Raw genomic sequence first — 21,525 nt, forward strand, 5'->3', positions numbered from 1 at the left:
GTTGGAAGCACATCTCCCTGTTTACACAGGGCATATTTAATTCTGGATAAACTATATGATCAGTCGATGACGAGCGTTTTCACACTCGTTTACACAGGGCAATTATCAGGAACGAGTGTTCATATAAACGCTTGTTTGCCCATGTAAAAGGGGCATATTTGTAAATAAATCCATAAGAACTAGACCCTAGTGTCCGCACCAGATGGGATTGTCTTCTGCGGGATCTTTTGGTACAATTTTTGTATCAAAGCTTGGTCCTTCTGGAAGATCGTCTAGTACTCTGGTGGTCCAATATGGTGCCACATATAGCCAGCCTTACATACTGAAAGCCTTCTAGTCCAGATAAATCCACCTTTAAGGACTGTGATTGGCACCATAGAACAATGGATTCAAAGAAAAGCACAGGCTTTGGTATGAGCTCATCCTTTTTACACACGCCACTTAACGCCGCTTACAAGTACATTTTGTCACCTAAGTGAAAAGAGATTTTAGCAGCTCTTTCATAGCTTACATAACCTTGTGCTGGGCTCAATAGGCGTGTGCTGCATGTGAAATATGAAACACCCATTGAGCAGCATATGGAAAACTAAGGCTGTGACAGGAACAACAGCTCCATAGAAACTTGCAGCGTCGGCCAGTGGAAGCAGCAGTGTGTGTGATCGCTCAGCTGACAAGTGATCTCGGATTGTCAGCATCTCTTTTGGCTGGGCCTGTACTGCAGGTTTTTCAGGTACCTGTGTTTGCTCACTTTTTACACAACAATGTGCGACAAACAAGTAGGCGTCATCTCACAAGCCAGCAAGACAGCTAAAAAGCCTTTTAGTGCGCCGCTACTCTTTATGAAATCAAGACGTGTTGGCTGAGTGAGTGAGATCTGTTCCAAGCAACATATTCCCTCAATATGTAAGTAGATGCTTCTTCTGCACATAAGGAAAGTCATAGGCTCAGGCAGAAAACATTGTTGTATGGGGAGGGTGGTGGGGGTTGGCAGTAAAGTTAGATAAAATTCTCCGCTAGTCTTTTTTGGCAGCACTATTATCCTATCAGTAATATCACCAAGATGCTTTAGCATCAGTCAATTGGATATATGAATTCCTTATTTTCTATAGATGCTCTGGGTTCATTACTCAATAGAATAGTATCCTAGTGTATTCCCATTCTTAGAAAGAAAAACTTTGGTTTAATTTTGTTGCCTTTTTTAATTCACATTTCTGTGATCTCTTTGGAATTTGACTTTCTTTATGCAATTTCTACAAATATGGACAAATATCTGTGCAGCACAGTTTAGTATATATGAGAAACGAGTACTGGTAGGAAAAAAGTACTAATCCTGCTAAACAGGTAGCGGGGTGCTGGGTTCCCCTCTATGTGTTCTTGTCTTATTGACTGCAAATTAGGGATTGGATGGTGACTGGAGGTCAATAATTGACAGTTAATTTACAAAGGGGCAAAGGGAGAATTTATCATTTAATCCACAGTGTCCAGGCAGATCCCTCTTTTTTTTCAATGGAGAGTTCGTTTTCTACATATGATCAATTTTACAAATATCAACAAAGATGAATGGAGACCAATTTTATTTTTTTGTTTAGTAAACTAGCCCTTACCAAATTTAAGGTTATAGGTAAAACTGTATTATATTTAACTTTTCACAACTATATATTACTATAGGCAGCAAGGTTGCCTTGCACCGCTGGAGTCCTTGCTTCTAGTCTGACTAACGGCAACATCTGCAGTTTTGTATGTTCTCCCTGTATTTGTGTGGGTTTCCTCCCAGGGCTCTAATTTCTTCCCACACTCCAAAAACATACTGACAGGTTAATTGGCTTCCTATGAAATTTTCACTCTTGTGTAGGTAAGAGATGGGGGAAATAAAATGTGAGCTCCATAGAAGACAGGGGTTGATGTGCATAATGACAATCTCTGTACAGTGCTGTGGAATATGCTGCCACTATAAAAGCACATTCAATGTTCATCCTACAACTATGTGTAAGGCCATTGAGTACCAAACAATGGTAAACTAAAAAGACTAAACAAATTATTTACTTACTTACTGATCAAGATGAAAAAATCTAGTTCGGTATGCAAAATATTGATATTCTTGAAATATTTTCTAGAAATGTAAGTCGTTGTTATCAGTAAGACGTAAAACAAGTTTATGAAATCTATCCTGCTTTGCTATGACATAATTGGTGACTTCATAAGATTCCGCCTTGAAAAATAAAATAAAAAGCTATACTAGTTTTTTTTTGCCGTAGTAAGGGCATGCTAGGATGAAAAGCCAGCATCAGCTGTAGATTTAGAAGAACATCCAAGATGACTTATGGGTGTGTTGCAGATACGTTTAAAGCTTGAGTAGTGGAGAAATGTTTTAGTAAGAGTTGTCTTTCAGAAAACATTTATATGGCAGACACACCTATTGGATTCTTAACCAATTCTTAACACTCCGCCCAACCAAAATGATCATCAATGAAATATTCACAATACAGCATGTAAAGACAGGTTTCATCAAAAACACAAGGGATGGTAATGTGTTCATGGCTTTGTTCATTAAGCATAAGCCTGGAGTTTGGTTTGTGACTCATACCATGTTCAAGTATTGGTAACTATAGCCGCCTTAGTAAAGTAGATATATTTGTGCTTTGTTACGCATTGTATATAATTTGCAACAAGACAAAAAAAGCTGTATATAGTCTACTACCAAAAGGATACTCTTTCCAAAATAAAACAAAGTATAATACAATTGTTTTACCTGAGAAATAATAGTTATCCCAACTGGAAATACAATAATTTCACCCAAAATCACCCTTTAAATTATTTATTAATTTATCTTTATCAGACATTAGATGCTTCTGTCACTCCACACTGAAAAGTCAGTGGCAATGGTTGGACCCAACATGGGCTTCATGTATAAAACCCTAGCGCAGTCAAGAACTGGAAGTGTTAGGGCTCATTCAGACGAGCGTGAATCTCGTCCGTGTGACGGCCGTTAAAACAACAGCCTTCACACGAACTCATGTATTTCAATGGGGCCGTTCACACGACCGTTGTTTCAATGGAGCGTGTGAAGGGTCTGTGGAAAAACGGGACATGTTCTTTTTTTCCTGCGTTTTCACCCATTCCTCCAAAGACTTTAGTCTATGGGGGATGCGTGATAATGTGTCTCGACCGTCCGAGGTTGTCCACGTTCGTGTGAATGTAGTCTTACCCATAGAAACTGATTTTATCTTTTATTTTTTTTTTCAAATAGGTCACGAATAGATTGGTTGCTGGGGGGCAACACTAATTTCTTGACTACACTAATTTTCATACATGAGGCCCCATAAGGGTATGTTCATACACGGCACATTCGTAGCAGAAACATCCATCCCATACATCTGAATGGGGTTGTTTCTGCAGCATGTTCATATATTTCGGCAAACCCCATTCTTGTGATTGGAACAGACGCAAAAATATCTGCAGCAAATATGACGCTTGTGAATATGCCCTAATTCCTGCTACAAGTGATTAATGGGGACAGGCAGAATGAGTGGTCGTTTCATGTATTGGGAGGTTCTGGTACTTTGGTGGGTGCTAAAATCCTTTTTAGAAGAGATATTGGTGGAGGGTTTGCAGAGGGGCCTCAGCTGATGTCCTTTACAAATAGATACAATAGAAATATTTTTTCTCACTAACGAACCTATTGAGCGATTTTCACGTCCGGGTGAAAAACGGACAGCCCCCGGACTTAAGACTGACACAGTATAGTTAATGGTCCATTTCAGACTTTTTTTATAACTTGACAGAGCCAATAAGAAAAAATATACGTGGCTGCAGGGAATTTCAAGCTCCCTGCCTCTGCCATGCCAGCCCTATCAGCAGAATACAATCACCACTTACAACAATCTGTAGTCTGTGAAAAAGCTCCCGCAGCCCTGTCGGGTTTTTATGAAACACCTCCTCATTATATTACGGAATATCTGATAAACCACTTCTTTAATATAACAATTTTTATTTTCTCTTTATCCTCCCTGCAATTCAAAAGCCATAATTGTTTTATTTTTCCGTCGATATAGCAGTATGAGGCCTTGATTTTTGTGGGACGAGTTGTAGTTTTTCATGGCACCATTTATTGTACCATATAATGTACTAGGAAGCAGGAAAAAAAAGTATTTGTGGGGTGTAATGAGAAAAAACAGCAAATCCTCGAGTGTTTTTTGCGCTTCGTTTGTACGGCGTTCACATTGCAATTAAATTAACATGTTAACTATGTTTTGCGGGTCAATATGATTACGGCAATACCAAATTTATATAGTTTTATTTTTATATTTTACAAGGAAAAAACTAATTCTAAAAGCCATAACTTTTTCATTTTTCCATCGATTGAGGTGTATGAGCGGGACGAGCTGTAGTTTTTGATGATACCATTTTGGGTACAGTTTTTGATCACTTTTTATTCCATCTTTGTGGGAGATGAGGTGACAAAAAATAGCGGTACTGTCATTTACATTGTTTCACTGAACGGGTTAAATAGTGTTATATTGTATAAGTTCAGACTTCTACTGGCGCGGTGATACCAATTATGTTTAGTTGTTTGTTTGTTTTTTTACAATACTTGAACTTGAACCAGCGATTGCTTGCACTATATACTGCAATACTAATATATTGCAGGATGTATCTATTTTGACAAGCTCCTATTAAGCCTTGCTGGGGGCAGGGCTTAATAGCTGTACAAAAATGGCAGACCCAGGGGCCTTCATTAGGCCCCCAGGTTGCCATGCCAACCATTGGCACCCCACGATCACGCCGCGGGAGAACCATTTGGGCTGTCAGAGGGGGTCACCCCACCCTTTGTTACGCCTTAGAGTCCGCGGTCGCTACTGACAGCAGCAACTAAGCGATTAAACGAGAGGGACTCCACTCGTTACAGTGAACTTTCGTCTGTAACATACAGCCAACTCTGGCGTTGTATGCATTGGGCTCAGCCCGTTAGCCCGCTCCATACTTCTGCTACCTGGCTATGACGTTAGTATACGGCAGTCATACTTCGGGAAGGTGTTAAAGTCAGTAACAATCAAACTATTTTACCGTCACCCGGTTACCCTGTGAACATTGTACATACATACAATTAGCCCTAAAACACATGAGAATATATGGAATGCATGTTGTTTAACAAGCTATTCTCATTGCACAGCTAGTCTCAGTCGGTCAATCTGTGGTCCACTGGGATGAAGCAGTGCATTCACCTGTAAGAGACACAATTATATTACATAATCTGTTTTCCACAAGAATAAAACAGATGGCTCTTTCTTCTCATATTTCTAAGAAATCTTTCGGCTAATAAGTAGTAGGGAAAAAGGCACAACAATTTGAAAATGGTTTGTCTGGATTAAAAAAATACCCTATTGCTGCATTTATAGTTAAAGGTGAGGTCCCAGGACTCGCACCTACTGTATATTCCAGAGAAAGCCTGTCACGTATATGCTTTACAAGGGCATCTCATTAGTTTCAATGTTATCCGTGTAATGCTTTACTTCCCCTGTGGTGGCGCTGCAGGAAAATTGAATAGATTAGAGATTGCACAAAGATACCTTGCAATCATGTTATTTTCAGAAGACCCTTCTAACATGAAGTGATTGAAACCGACAACCCCTTTAAATAGATTACAATCCATCTTATGAAAACATCACTTTTTCTAAAGACAGCTGAGGTGGCGCTCAGCTAATTGCCATGGATGCGGCTCCTGGAACCAAGCAATGAGCTGTTATCATTGGAGAAAGTCATGTCTGGCATGTAGTAAAACTTCCTCGTAACATTCAAATAAGTGACCAAGCATTTAATACATGGACAAGCTATGTCCGCCATAGTAGGGACACTCTTACTTAGCGGTTTTTCACTCTGTCTCAAAAAGTCTGTAATAATGCAAGTTATGTAAAATACATGAAGCTACTGGTAGCTATTTCACCTGTTCAGTAGTATGGAGGGCGCCATACAGTACAGTATTAGAATAGAGGGGCAGCATGGTGGCTCATTGGAAAGTAGCTTTGCCTTGCGGCACTGGGGATATGGGTTTAAATAAATAATAAATACAGTGGAGAGAATAGATTTCTCTAATGGTTATATGTATGTATTTTCAAGATGTAATGGTAATGGGACATGTCTGTGTTTCTCCAGCACCTTGACCTAATGTTATTCCTTGGCCTTATTATGATAATTATATAGTTAGATATTGATCAGAGACCGTGGGGGAATTTATTAAGCACTCTGCAGAGTAGAAAAGTCGCAATTTGCGTTAAAAAAATGTGTGCAAAAATGTTGTGTTCTTTAAGTGGGTGGGGCATAGTGGGAGGGATGGGCCACCGCGGCCCAATAAATTCACTATCATTTACTCCAGAAAACTGGCATAAATAATAGTGCAAATCTACTCCAGAACCTAGCTGGCGCTCAGCCGGCAAGAAATATGGCTAATTTATTAAGAGACATGCGTCTCTTAATAAATTAGGCGCATCATACTCCAACATTTTTTAGATTAAGACAGGTGTATTGAACGCCAGTCTTAATAAATTTTCCCTAGTGACTTCTAGATTTCTGGAAATGGCAGCAGGCACTCATTTTATTTTTCTCCACCTACCTAAATTTTAATTAAGTACGGACTAACAAGACAAAAGTCAAAATTGTTTCTTTATATATATTTTTTGTAATTACAGCCCACTGGTGTATGAACATTGGTACTAAAGATGAGTTCCCATAAAAAAGAAACATGTGAAAATGAAGATGGAAGCCTGAGCAAGGAGCAGATCGAGATACTTGAATATAATTTCAATAAAGTGTGCAAGCACCCAGAACACACTACTCTGATGCTGATAGCAGCTGAAGCGGGCCTGACAGAGCAGGAGACCGAGGTATACTGCGTTACTACCCGACCGTATTGACAAGGGTAGTATGTGCCCTTCAGATGCCCTTCTTAATAGTTTATTTATCTACATGGTACAATCTGTATAGCACTGAGCAATCATTTTTACTAATGTCAATTGGGGGTATGTTGGTAGTATCACAACTATTATACTGACAGTTGGCGCTTTTGAGGAGTGGGTGCAAATCCCTAAAGCCCAGAACCAAGACTCTGCCACAATGATGAAAATCCAATGAAGGTCAGCACTCCAGTGACTTGTGATTGCCCCGATGCAACATTTCGGCCCACTCTTTGGGGCCTTTCTCTAGCCTAGAGATTCTTGTAGCCCTAAAGTAGTAGTTTGCTATTTGCCGATTTCAAATATACAGTACCTACTGAATATATCATATACAATTTCCCAAACTGTAATTCCATGATCCTGTTGCTGAGCTACAAACCCTTTCTGTCAGGATGTTTCCACACACATATGGTCGGCTGATTCTCCTGACATTTATCTATTGTAGTAATGAAGAGGAAGCAGCGTTCATACAAGTGCTGCGGCCCCTTCAAAACAGCTGATTGGTGGGGGTCCCGGGAGTCGGACCCCGACCGATCACATTTTGATCCTGAAGATAGGACATCAATTTTTAGGAACTGGAAAACCCCTTTAAGTGCCAGGTCCCCTTTTAATTAGGAATTGGAAGGAGTCACAAATCAGCACGGATCAGCCATTGATTCTAACACTATGCCATCAATGTCGATTTCCAGAATGTCGCTTTTTTTCTATAAATGGGAAAGTAGTAAAGTAATTATTTGTTGTCATTTTTATAGTTTTGCTACATTAAAGTGACGCTCAATATTATCTCTTTAACTGTATTTTGCTTAGAAAAAGAAATATTTTTTATGTTCTGCTCATACACTTAAAGCATAACTAAATTTTCAGAATAAGCTGTCATATGTGTGTACATGAGGATATAGAGACATAACTTGAAGCTCCTGGGCCCCAATGCAAAATCTATAACACAGCCCCCACCTACCATATATACTTTATAATACTGGTGTCAACTTATGCGACTTATGCGGCTTTTGGGGCCCTTCAGGCACCAGGGCCCAGGTGCGACTGCTACCTCTGCACCCCCTGTAGCTACACCACTGTGAGGAATAACACTATTTCTGGCCATTATATGATTTATATTCTGCATTATTTTTTTAGCAGTTTGCCCCTCTGCAGACTTTCTCTGAGCTAGTGGGCGGAGCCTAACTGCTACCGTGTTTCCCCGATAGTAAGACACCCCCGATTGTAAGACGTATCGGGGGTTTCAGGGGGGTCGGCTAATATAAGCCGTACCCCGAAAGTAAGACATATGTCTTACTTTCGGGGAAACACGGGGGTATTGCCGCCTCCTGCCCACTTCCACTCCCACTTAACGCCGAAGGACGGATATATCCGTCCTCAGCAGCTGCTAGTTCGCGCAGGAGGACGGATATATCCGTCCTGTGATGGCGCGGGTACTGAGACTGTACCCACGCGATCAGCGGCAGGAGCACGGCTGTTATACACAGCCTGGCTCCTGCTGCAACTGCCGGAATCGAAGCGCGCGCCGATTCCGGCAGTTTAACCCATTAAATGCCGCTGTCAATAGTGACAGCGGCATTTAATGTGTTTGACAGAGGGGGGAGCTCCCTCTGTCACCCGATCGGCGCCCCCGCAAACAAATCGCGGGTCGCCGTCGGGTTTCCATGACAGCCGGGGGTCTAACAAAGACCCCCAGGTCTGCCTTCAGCATCTGCCTGTTAGGCGATGCCGGAGGCATGACCTAATAGGCAATAATGCTTCGGTATACTAAGTATACCAAAGCATTATATATGCGATCGGCACATCGCATAGTGAAGTCCCCTGGTGGGACTAAAAAAAAAAATGTAAAACAGTTAAATAAAGTTTGTGAAAAAAAAATAAAAAAAATTTTTTCCAATATAAGACATACCCCGAAAGTAAGACATAGTGGGGCTTTTGGGGATAAAAAGAAAGTAAGACACTGTCTTACTTTCGGGGAAACACGGTAGCACACATAGAAGAGGAGAATCCTGCTTTCCTATCTCTATCTATCACACACACATATATATATATGTATATATATATACAGTGAAGGAAATAAGTATTTGATCCCTTGCTCATTTTGTAAGTTTGCCCACTGTCAAAGACATGAACAGTCTAGAATTTTTAGGCTAGGTTAATTTTACCAGTGAGTGATAGATTATATAAAAAAATAAAAATAAAAATCACATAGTCAAAATTATATATATTTATTTGCATTATGCACAGAGAAATAAGTATTTGATCCCCTACCAACCATTAAGAGTTCAGCCTCCTCCAGACCAGTTACATGCTCCAAATCAACTTGGTGCCTGCATTAAAGACAGCTGTCTTAAATGGTCACCTGTATAAAAGACTCCTGTCCACAGACTCAATTAATCAGTCTGACTCTAACCTCTACAACATGGGCAAGATCAAAGAGCTTTCTAAGGATGTCAGGGACAAGATCATAGACCTGCACAAGGCTAGAATGGGCTACAAAACCATAAGTAAGACGCTGGGTGAGAAGGAGACAACTGTTGGTGCAATAGTAAGAAAATGGAAGACATACAAAATGACTGTCAATCGACATCGATCTGGGGCTCCATGCAAAATCTCACCTCTTGGGGTATCCTTGATCCTGAGGAAGGTGAGCGCTCAGCCGAAAACTACACGGGGGGAACTTGTTAATGATCTCAAGGCAGCTGGGACCACAGTCACCAAGAAAACCATTGGTAACACATTACGCCGTAATGGATTAAAATCCTGCAGTGCCCGCAAGGTCCCCCTGCTCAAGAAGGCACATGTACAGGCCCGTCTGAAGTTTGCAAATGAACATCTGGATGATTCTGAGAGTGATTGGGAGAAGGTGCTGTGGTCAGATGAGACTAAAATTGAGCACTTTGGCATTAACTCAACTCGCTGTGTTTGGAGGAAGAGAAATGCTGCCTATGACCCAAAGAACACCGTCCCCACTGTCAAGCATGGAGGTGGAAACATTATGTTTTGGGGGTGTTTCTCTGCTAAGGGCACAGGACTACTTCACCGCATCAATGGGAGAATGGATGGAGCCATGTACCGTCAAATCCTGAGTGACAACCTCCTTCCCTCCACCAGGACATTAAAAATGGCTCGTCGCTGGGTCTTCCAGCACGACAATGACCCGAAATATACAGCCAAGGCAACAAAGGAGTGGCTCAAAAAGAAGCACATTAAGGTCATGGAGTGGCCTAGCCAGTCTCCAGACCTTAATCCCATCGAAAACTTATGGAGGGAGCTGAAGATCCGAGTTGCCAAGCGACAGCCTCGAAATCTTAATGATTTACAGATGATCTGCAAAGAGGAGTGGGCCAAAATTCCATCCAACATGTGTGCAAACCTCATTATCAACTACAAAAAACGTCTGACTGCTGTGCTTGCCAACAAGGGTTTTGCCACCAAGTATTAAGTCTTGTTTGCCAAAGGGATCAAATACTTATTTCTCTGTGAACAATGCAAATAAATTCTAGACTGCTCATGTCTTTGACAGTGGGCAAACTTACAAAATCAGCAAGGGATCAAATACTTATTTCCTTCACTGTATATATATATATATATATATATATATATATATATATATATATATATAAAAGTAGCAGCATTGAGGAGATTATAGAGCTACAAAACTGTCTTTTACAAGCTTCCAACCTAGACATGTAAAAAAAACAAAAAAACTGTACCTAGACTTCCTGCTGCAGACCAAAGGATTTGTCCTTCTTGTGTAACACAGGTAACGAATCTAGATCTACACAAGAGTTTTCAGATTTAGGGTATGTTCACACAGGGCGGATACGCTGTGTAAAAGCACACAGTGTATCCGCCCTGGTTGCCGCAGGGAATTCCAGCCGAAAAACTGCACCAAATTGTGGTGCAGATTTTCAGCCGAAGTGTCCGCTCTGGAAAACTGCACGTAAGAAAATAAAAAAGATTTTCATAATAACCCTCTGATTTCCTGCAGCCCGGCCTCCTGGGATGACGTTTGATTTTATGTGACCACTGCAGCCTGCAGCAGTCACGTCGGATGAAACGTCATACCAGGAGGCTGGCCTGGACGAAGAAGCACAGAATTCTGGGTAAGTATAAGATTTTTTAGATTTTTTTTTTCTGAGTTGCGATTTTTGCGGTGGAATCACAGCTTTTCCGGTGCAAAAATCGCAACATCTGCTGTTTGTTGCGGGTTTTACCTCCCCATTGAATGCAATGGGAAAAACCAAAACAAAAAAGCAGCGATTACGCAAATACAATTGACATGTCAATTTCTGAGCGTTTTTTCCCACTTTTTATTTACACAGCGTGTGGATGAGATTGGTTCAAATCTTATCCACTCTGCTTCTTACTGTAATATGAAATACGTTGCGGACAATTCGCAGTATTTACGCTGCGTGTGAACAAGGCCTAAGGGTGGTCATCCCAGGTTGTTGTTAGGTCGCCGCCTGCTTTACAAGCTGTGAGCAGAGTATAATTATTAGAAGGACACTGGAGGACTCATGAAAGTTTCTCTTAAAGAGGCTCTGTCACCAGATTTTGCAACCCCTATCTGCTATTGCAGCAGATCGGCGCTGCAATGTAGATTACAGTAACGTTTTTATTTTTATAAAACGAGCATTTTTGGCCAAGTTATGACCATTTTTGTATTTATGCAAATGAGGCTTGCAAAAGTCCAAGTGGGTGTGTTTAAAAGTAAAAGTCCAAGTGGGCGTGTATTATGTGCGTACATCGGGGCGTGTTTACTACTTTTACTAGCTGGGCGCTCTGAAGAGAAGTATCATCCACTTCTCTTCAGAACGCCCAGCTTCTGACAGTGCAGATCTGTGATGTCACTCACAGGTCCTGCATCGTGTCGGCCACATCGGCACCAGAGGCTTCAGTTGATTATGCAGCAGCATCGGCGTTAGCAGGTAAGTCGATGTAGCTACTTACCTGCAAACGCTGATGCTGCTGCAGAATCAACTGTAGCCTCTGGTGCCGACACGATGCAGGACCTGTGAGTGACGTCACAGCGTGATCTGTCAGAAGCTGGGCGTTCTGAAGAGAAGTGGATGATACTTCTCGTCAGAATGCCCAGCTAGTAAAAGTATTAAAAACGCCCCGATGTACGCACATAATACACGCCCACTTGGACTTTTACTTTTAAACACACCCACTTGGACTTTTGCAAGCCTCATTTGCATAACTACAAAAATGGTCATAACTTGGCCAAAAATGCTCGTTTTTTAAAAATAAAAACGTTACTGTAATCTACATTGCAGCGCCGATCTGCTGCAATAGCAGATAGGGGTTGCAAAATCTGGTGACAGAGCCTCTTTAAATGAAGAATCAACGGAAGGAAGGATGATGGACTTTTATTCGCTGTTTGAAATGTGGTCAAGTTTATTATCTTTATAAAAGCTTATATTCTTACACTTACAGTATACAAAAAACTAGACTTAAAGCACATATGGACGCTCACCACATAAATAAACGCACACACTTGTATTGTCACTGCATACATGGATGCACGCATAAGTATGTTCACCACATACACACACACGTATGTTTGCATTAACACATACATACATAGACAGAATGCGCACTTGTGCACGCTCACCACATACATGAACGAACAAATACAGATACTCACTACATACATGCTCTCACCACATACATACATACATACATACATACATACATACGCATGCTTGCTACATTACATGGATGCAACATACACACACACTCACATACATAAATACAAACACACACTCAACACACACAAGTACACACACAAATGCACACCCACTGGATACACACATTTATAGTTGGATATATATGTATTAAAATATTTTCAATTGAATTATATATATTTATTATATTTCACTATATAAACACACACATACATACACCATCAATTTAATAACCACTTACCTGACAGTAGGTAGGGTCAGAAGCATGCATATAACCATGTATGAGACCCCATCATGTAGCAGCCTGGTCACTTAAGTTAACAAATCTGACAACAATCCATATTTTTTATATTTCTGATAAAATAGTAACTTGTATACTAATAATGATTGTTGTATTTAGGTATCAAATAGTTTCATCATCTTATTATTATGATTTATATTTCCCTGCATATTTCTATATATCCATTATCTCTAAAAATTATTTTAAAAAAAATGTGTCTGGCTGAAGATGTAGGCTGTTATTTTATCTCTTCAGCAGTAAGCCGGGTGGCACGAGCATTCATTGCTTTTAAAAATAACTAAAGGCACTTGCCTTGGTTTGTCATATGACCAACTTGTCCTGCTCATTGAACAGTAGGCTACACATAAGACATAAATGGATTACACATTGTCACAAACAGTTAATTTGCCGGCACTAGATGCTCTTTGTTTAGTTGTATTATTAGGCGGCTGTTTGTTCCTTCTGCTTTTCCCTGGCTGACCTTGTTGGTACAGAAAGGCATCAATTGTGTCTCTCCTTTCAGTAGTGAGGGAAACTGATACGTTAATGGGTAATAGTGGACATCACCCGGCATCTATCCTCACACTGAGGTGCTTGTTCTTGTATTGGCATGGAATCTCTCTTTAACCCCTTCAGGACCCAGCCTGTTTTGGCCTTCAGGACCCAGCCGATTTTTTTCAAATCTGACATGTGTTACTTTATGTGGTAATAACGTTGGAATGCTTTTACCTATCCAAGCGATTCTGAGATTGTTTTCTCGTGACATGTTGTACTTTATGTTAGTGAAAAAATGTTGTCGATAATTTTGGTATTTATTTCTTAAAAACACCACAATTTAGAAAAAATTAGCAAAAATTTGCATTTTTCTAAATTTAAACGTATCTGCTTGTAAAACAGATAGTAATACCACACAAAATAGTTACTAGTTAACATTTCCCATATGTCTACTTTATGTTTGCATCGTTTTTTGAACGTCCTTTTATTTTTCTAGGACGTTACAAGGCTTAGAACTTTAGCAGCAATTTCTCATATTTTAAAGAAAATTTCAAAAGGCTATTTTTTCAGGGACCAGTTCAGTCTGAGGTGGCTTTGAGGGCCTCATATATTAGAAAATCCCCAGAAGTCACCCCATTTTGAAAACTGCACCCCTCAAGGTATTCGAATCAGCATTCACAAAGTGTTTTAACCCTTTAGGCGTTTCACAGGAATTAAAGCAAAGTAGAGGTGAAATTTACAAATTTTATTTTTTTTGCAGAAATTAATTTCTAATAAATTTTTTTTTTTTGTAACACAGAAGGTTTTACCAGAGAAATGCAACTCAATATTTATTGCCCACATTCTGCAGTTTTTAGAAATATCCCACATGTGGCCCTAGTGTGATAATGGACTGAAGCACCAGCCTCAGAAGCAAAGGAGCACCTAGTGGATTTTGGGCCTCCTTTTTTTTAGAATATATTTTAGGCACCTTGTCAGGTTTGAAGAGGTCTTGTGGTGCCAAAACAGTGGAAACACCCCAAAAGTTACCCCATTTTGGAAACTACACCCCCCAAGGAATTTATCTAGGTGTATAGTTAGCATTTTGACCACACAGGTTTTTCGCTAAATTTATTAGAATTAGTCTGTAAAAATAAAAATCTACTTTTTTCTGAAAAAACATAGAAATTTTTAATATTTACAAGAAATAATAAATAAAATGCACCCCAACATATGTAAAGCAATGTCTCCCGATTACGGTAATATCCCATATGTGGTAATAAACTGCTGATTGGACCCACAGCAAGGCTCAGAAGGGAAGGAGCGCCATTTGGATTTTGGAGCACGGATTTTGGTGGATTGGTTTTCGGTTCCATGTCGCGTTTGCAACCCCCTGGAGGGACCAAAACAGGGGAAACCCTCCAAAAGTGACCCCATTTTGGAAACTACACCTATCAAGGAATTTTTCTAGGGGTATAGTTAGCATTTTGACCACACAGGTTTTTCACTAAATATATTGGAATTAGTCTGTAAAAATTAAAATCTACTTTTTTTCTGAAAAAACATAGAAATTTTTAATATTTACGAGGAATAATGAAGAAAATCACCCCAACATTTGTAAAGCAATGTCTCCTGATTACAGCAATATCCCATATGTGGCAATAAACTGCTGATTGGACCCACAGCAGGGCTCAGAAGGGAAGGAGTGCCATTTGGATTTTGGAGCACGGATTTTGCTGGATTGGTTTTCGGTGCCATGTCGCGTTTGCAACGCCCTGGAGAGACCAAAACAGGGGAAACCCCTCAAAAGTGACCCCATTTTGGAAACTACACCTCTCAAGGAATTTATCTAGGGGTATAGTTAGGATTTTGACCACACAGGTTTTTTGCAGAATTTAGTGGAATTAGGCAGTGAAAATGAAAATCAACTTTTTTTCTGAAAAAGCATAGAAATGTTACATTTTTACAAGGAATAAAGGAAAAAAGAACCACAACATTTGTAAAGCATTTTCTCCTGATTACGGCAATACCCCATATGTGGTAATAAACTGCTGATTGGACCCATGGCAGCGCTCAGAAGGGAAGTAGCGCCATTTGGATTTTGGAGCACGGATTTTGCTGGATTGTTTTTCGGTGCCATGCCGCCTTTGCAACGCCCTGGAGAGACCAAAACAGTGGAAGCCCCCCAAGTTACCCCATTTTGGAAACACCCCTCAAGGAATTTTTCTAGGGGTATAGTGAGAATATAGACTCCACGGGTCTTTTGCAGAATTTATTAGAATTAGGCGGAGAAAATTAATATCACAATTTTTTTCCACTAAAATGTTGCATTTTCTCATTTTCACAAGGGATAAAGGAGAAATAAACAACCAATTTTTATAAAGCAATTTCTCCCGAGTACGGAAATACCCCACATGGGGTCATACATTTTTTTCATTAGAAATTAATTAACCCTTTCAGGACTGATCCATTTTTTGCTTTCTTATTTTCGTTTTTCACTACCCGCCTTCCAAGAGCCATCACTTTTTTCTTTTTCCGTCAGTAGAGTGATGTGACGGCTTATTTCTTGCGGGAGGAATTGTAGTTTCTATTGATACCATTTAAAGTGCCATAAACAGTACTGGGAAATTGAAAAAAAATAGGAAAATATAGTAATATAGGAAAAAAATCTGATTCCATTTTTTGGGGTTTTAGTTTTTACAGCTTTCGCCGTGCAGTAAAAACGAAAACGACAGCGATTTTGGCGGTTTAAATTATTTAAGTTTTTTACGGTGTTCACCGTGCGAGTTAAATAATGGCATATTGTAATAGTTCGGCCTTTTACGGACGTAGCAATATCAATTCTGTTTATTTTTTTACATTACCTTTGAAGATAAATGGGAAAAGGTTTTTTTTTGTAACTTTTTTTTCTTTCTTTCTCACTACTAATAACTTGAATTCTTTTTATTAATCCCCTTAGGGGACTTGTACCAGCGATCATTGGATCGCGGGTACAATATGCTGCGATAATAATGTATTGCAGTATATTGTTATTTTTACAGGCTTCTGTAACCGCACGATCGCTGTTCCTGTCCCTTAGTCCTGGGTGTCAGCTCTAATACACAGCCGACGCCCGCAGCGTATGGAGCGGGCTCAGCACGTGAGCCCGCTCCATACATCACCCCCGCACCATGACGTGCTATTAAGTCATAGTGCTCAAAGGGGTTAATGCACAGCGGATGGTGTGAGTATTACAATTTTGCACTGATATGCCATTTTAGTGCATAATATGTTGTGCCCAGTTTGTGCCACTGAAGACAAATACCTCATAAAACGTTAAGCGGGTTCTCCCGGGTATGGTGATGCCATATATGTGGGCGCAAACTGCTGCGGCGCAGCGCGGGAAGAGGTTAAGGAAATCGTTGTCTATCCCTAAATCTCTTTGCTAGCTATAGAATGTTTACTATCATAGATGACATAAGAAAAGTAGATGAATGGCGGCACAGGAAATTATTCCATGCAAACATTCTCATTATTAGTTTACTGACCTTCTTAATGAGATATTTTCTTGTTTATTTCCCTAAATAAATGGTTGCCACTAGTTGCATTACTGAGTGAAGGAAAGGTTTACTGTTTTGGTGTAATTCTGTACTTATTCCTTAAAGGGGTTTTCCCATGAGGGACATTTATGACATATCCACAGGATATGTAAAAAAATGTCAGATCCCACCTCTGGGACCCGCACCTATCTCTAGAACAGGGCCCCCTAAACTCGGGGCCGTATTTGGAGTTGGTGCTGCCCTAGACACTTTTAGGGCTGACGCCCCCGATAACACAGATTTTCCGCCGCAAAAATCGCAACGTGTGCTAATTGTTCAGTTTTTACGCTATGTGTGGATATACCCTAAAAGAAATGCCCCATTAATATTCACTCCCCGGTCCCCCACATGAACACTGGGGCCCATTTCCTCTATTATTAGTCAGGTCACAGTTTATTATATTTTAGAGGGAAAAAAACCACTCCTGCAGTGGCCCCCCTACCCGACTGGAGCAAATTACACCCTGCAGGTTTATTAGTCTATTAAAATTAGCCCAATGAACTGAGGTAACCGGGGACCATGTGATGTAAACTAACCAATGGCAGCTTAGAGCTGTCATTGCTTAGTTTGCTGTGACATAACCAAGAAGGTAATACTTACTTAATAGTGTTACTAATGTTTTTTTTTTGTGTTTTTGGTTACAGGTTACTACGTCAGATTCAAGGACTACTTTGATTACGGCGTTTTTATTTTCAATAAAATGGTTAACGAGGGTTGTGTGAGGGTTTTTTATTTCAATAAAATATTTTTTTCTGTGTTGGGTGTTTTATTTTAACTTCATTACTTCTGCCTTAGTAATGGTGGCCATCTGATAGACCGCATCCATTACTAAGGCGGAGCTTAGTTTTAGCTGGTAAAGAGGCTAACACTAACCCCCGATTATTACCCCGGTACTTACCGCCACCAGGGGTGCCGGGAAAAGCCGAGTACAATCAAGTACCCGACTATCTGTAGTGATGGTTGGGTGCTGGGTCAGCCGCAGGCTGGTATTATTAGCCTGGGAAAGGCCAAAAACAGTGGCCCTTCACACTCTGGTAACGCTAGCCTGCTGCTGCTGTGTTGTATCTGTCTGGTTATGAAAAATGGGTGGACCCCATGTGTTTTTTTCAATTATTTATTTTAAAAAAACGACGTGGGGTCGCCCCCATTTTTCATAACCAGACAGATACAATAACGCAGCAGCAGACTAGCATTACCAGGGTGGGAAGGCCCATTGTTTTTGGGCTTTCCCAGCCTAATAATACCTGCCTGCAGCCCCCCCAGTGCCTGAGCATCATTTCAAATGGTCGGGTACTGGATCGTACCCGGCTCTTCCCGACACCCCTGGTGGCAGTGGGTACCAGGTAATAATGGAGGGGTTAGTGTTAGTCTCTTAACCAGCTAACACTAAGCCCCACCTTAGTAATGGATGCTGTCTATCAGACAGGCACCATTACTAAGGCTGTAGTAATAAAGTTAAAAACAACACAGACACAGAAAAAATTATTTATTGAAATAAAACCTCCCACACAACCCTTGTTAACCAATTTATTGAAAAAAAAAAAACACCGTCATCGAAGTAGTCATTGAATATAACGTAGTCCAACGACCGAACCTGTAAAAAAAACACACAAAAAAACATTAGTAACACTAATAAGTAAAAAATGCAAAACCATTATTATACTTACCTTCCTGGATCTGTGACAGTAAACTAAGCTCTAAGCTGTCTTTAGTTAGTTTACATCACGTGGTCCCAGGTTACCTCAGTTCATTGGCCTACTTAGGCCAATTAACTTAGGTAACCGGCCACTACGTGATGTAAACTAATCAATGACAGCTTAGAGCTGTCACTGCTTAGTTACTGAGCCTTATAAGTGGCACAGGGTCACCCGAGATGAGCCAGAATTTTTGCGCATTTTGGGTGCATGTCCCACTATAAACCTAGTGCAGAGACTCCTTCAGGTATAAAGGAGTCCCCGTGCTAGGAGTTACTAGCATTGGTGGGGCTCAGCAATAAAGTTTCCGTTGATTCAGGCCTTGTCTTTTCTGATCAGGCCTGCTCCAGCAGAACGACGGCAGGTGCCTGCGCCACAAGAAAGTGACGAATGATGAGGAAGGGAACTAATAGTTCCCTTGCTTCACCGGCGCTTTCAATTGTATCCGCTTCCTAAGGACGCGGATACAATTGAATACAGTAGATTACATTAGGGTTGTCACGATACCAGAATTTGGACTTTGATACCGATACTTTGTGTTGAGATTCTCAATACCAGAACAATACTTGCCAACAAGGATAATTTAAAAAAAAAAAGTTCTTCCGTTTTCTGATGTGAGGCGTGTGGTGTGAAGAATTTTGAACCTCCATGTGCCTCACATTAATAGTAATTAACCCCACCCATAGTGTTTCTCACAGTCATAATGGACAACATTAGGTTAATGTGTGAAGTACATGATGGGGTTAATTACTATTAATGTGAGCCACATAGAGGTTCAAAATTCATAACACCACGTGCCTCACATTAATAAGTTAAAGAAAGCAGTTTTTTAATATTTGTTTTTAGTGTTCACATTATAAATGACGCTATAAATTTGTTGTGCAGGTTATTACGGTCACGACGATACAGAATGTGTGTAAATTTTTTTTTGTATTGAGACTTATTTTAATGTTTATAGTAAAAAAATTGGTGTTTTACATTTTTTTTTATTTATCATTACTTTATTTTTACTTTTTTATTTTGAAACTTTAATGTGCTGGCATATATCTATTTGCCAGTACATTAGCCTGTGTACTGATAGTACACAGGCAGTTGTTAGGACATACCTCAGTATGCCCTAACAACAGGAAATATGGTCAGACAGTCCTGGGGTCCTTCAATGGACCCTGGATAGGGAATCCCTGTGATGCGATCCATGGGGCATCTCCCTTTGAATATTCCCCTTGAATGCTGCGGTCAGCTTTAATCGCAACATTCAGGGGAATAACGGCGGAGATCAGAGATTTTCCTGATCTACGCTGTTAGAGCGGGGCTGCGGCTGTGTAATCCAGCCATTGCCTTGCTCCTGAACAACAAGAGTGTGTGCGTGCGTGTTAAACATTTACTTACCTGACCTGCGGCGGTGCCGTCCTGTCCTTCTCTGCTCTGCCGTCCAAGTCTAAGACACTCCCACTATTCGTGGATTGGCCACAGCTGCTCACGTCAGCAGTTCTGGCCAATCCATTAACAGAGGGTGTGTTTTAAGCCTAAGAAGCGCACGCACCCCCCTCTGCCCTGTGAGTGACCTGACCGTTGGCCGGTCAAGTCACAAGATAAGTTTTTAATAAAAAAAAAAGAGGGGATCCTGCTGGATGTCCTAGGCACTACACACCCAGTGCCTAGTGGCAAATACGGCCCTGCCTAAACCCCGTTCTAGCTGATTGTGCTCACGCTGCCACCCGGCCACTTCCTGATTACATGGTCGGGAGTTACTCCGTAACTCCCATACTAGTGAATGGCAGTTAGCGTAGCTTGCATGCTACGTTGCTTCCGTGTTTCCTTAACTACAATTCTGTTCTATGGGAGTTACGGAAACAGCGTAGCTTAGCGAGTTCTACTGTTTCTGTAACTCCCGACCATGTAATCAGTAAGTGGCCGGGAGGCAGCATCAACACAAAAACCTAGATTGGGGTTTAGGGGGCCCCGTTCTAGGGATAGGTGCGGGTCCCAGAGGTGGGACCCGCATCTTTCTGACATTTATGACATATCTTTATATCCATATAATCTTACTAATAAAGCTTTTGATGGTCTGACAAGTGATGTTTATAAGAATTATTTATTCAATCGATCAATCAATAATCAATTCTAAAATATATTTTATTTTTTTTCCTTTTTACTCTAGAAATGGTTCAAAGTCCGGTTATCGAAATGGAGAAGATCTGAGGGTCTACCTTCAGAGCTTGGCTCAGTCATGGACTAGAGGAGATTTTTTTCATATAAAAACATTTTATTTTTTTCTACCCCATTATATAAAGATAAAATAATCCTACTTTATTGAAAGCAAATGTAATAAATACTACTTATCTAAATATTGTGTATATATACTAATGTAATATATTTTAAACGTATACTCCTAATTATTGCTTGTTTTTTGACAAATACAGAACTCCTATATAGCTTGCTAACATTTATTGGTAATATAGCTAATTTATAGGATAGTATTGCTTATATATATATATATATATATATATATATATATATATATATATATATATATATATATATATATATATATATATTAGAATTTTAGGTACAATCTTGATGGCTGCAGTTGGTATGTTTTTATGTTGATACATTGGTATGATGGATGAGTATAATAAAATAACTTAAAACTACTTTATACCACTCTCAGTCCTCCATTTTTATGGATATTATTCAGGGTCCCAACAGTCTTTGGTAAATTATTTTCTGGCACTTCTACCCTTTGATGGAAGTGTGAGGTGGAAAACCTTACTGGAGAAGGGGCTGTGAAGTGATAATTAAGGTAACTTGGTGACAGGTTACCCCGATCTTGCCCTTTTCAACATGACAGCAATATTT

At 40.2% G+C, this 21,525-nt stretch overlaps 1 protein-coding gene across 2 annotated transcripts; it reads left to right on the top strand.

Moving 5' to 3' along the window:
- The first annotated feature begins 582 nt into the window (after nucleotides 1-582).
- On the top strand, nucleotides 583-21,089 carry HOPX (HOP homeobox). Of its 2 annotated transcripts, none has more exons than XM_075851261.1 (3): nucleotides 583-730; nucleotides 6,684-6,878; nucleotides 20,828-21,089. In XM_075851261.1, exons 2-3 carry the CDS (start codon nucleotides 6,714-6,716, stop codon nucleotides 20,903-20,905), a joined length of 243 nt encoding a protein of 80 aa, XP_075707376.1. In that variant the 5' UTR covers nucleotides 583-730; nucleotides 6,684-6,713; the 3' UTR covers nucleotides 20,906-21,089. The 2 variants fall into 2 exon arrangements, with proteins under 2 accessions (XP_075707376.1, XP_075707383.1); XM_075851268.1 differs by lacking the exon at nucleotides 583-730 and adding an exon at nucleotides 737-903.
- The last annotated feature ends 436 nt before the right edge of the window (nucleotides 21,090-21,525 follow it).

This window comes from Rhinoderma darwinii, chromosome 1 (genome assembly GCF_050947455.1).
Source record: "Rhinoderma darwinii isolate aRhiDar2 chromosome 1, aRhiDar2.hap1, whole genome shotgun sequence".
NCBI lineage: Eukaryota > Metazoa > Chordata > Amphibia > Anura > Rhinodermatidae > Rhinoderma > Rhinoderma darwinii.

Bases quoted from the DNA above. Each gene is read 5' to 3' on its own strand.
- HOPX (XM_075851261.1), top strand. From the start codon at position 6,714: ATGAGTTCCCATAAAAAAGAAACATGTGAAAATGAAGATGGAAGCCTG. The intron at 6,879-20,827 runs GTATACTGCGTT...TTTTTACTCTAG, and splicing joins TGACAGAGCAGGAGACCGAG to AAATGGTTCAAAGTCCGGTT.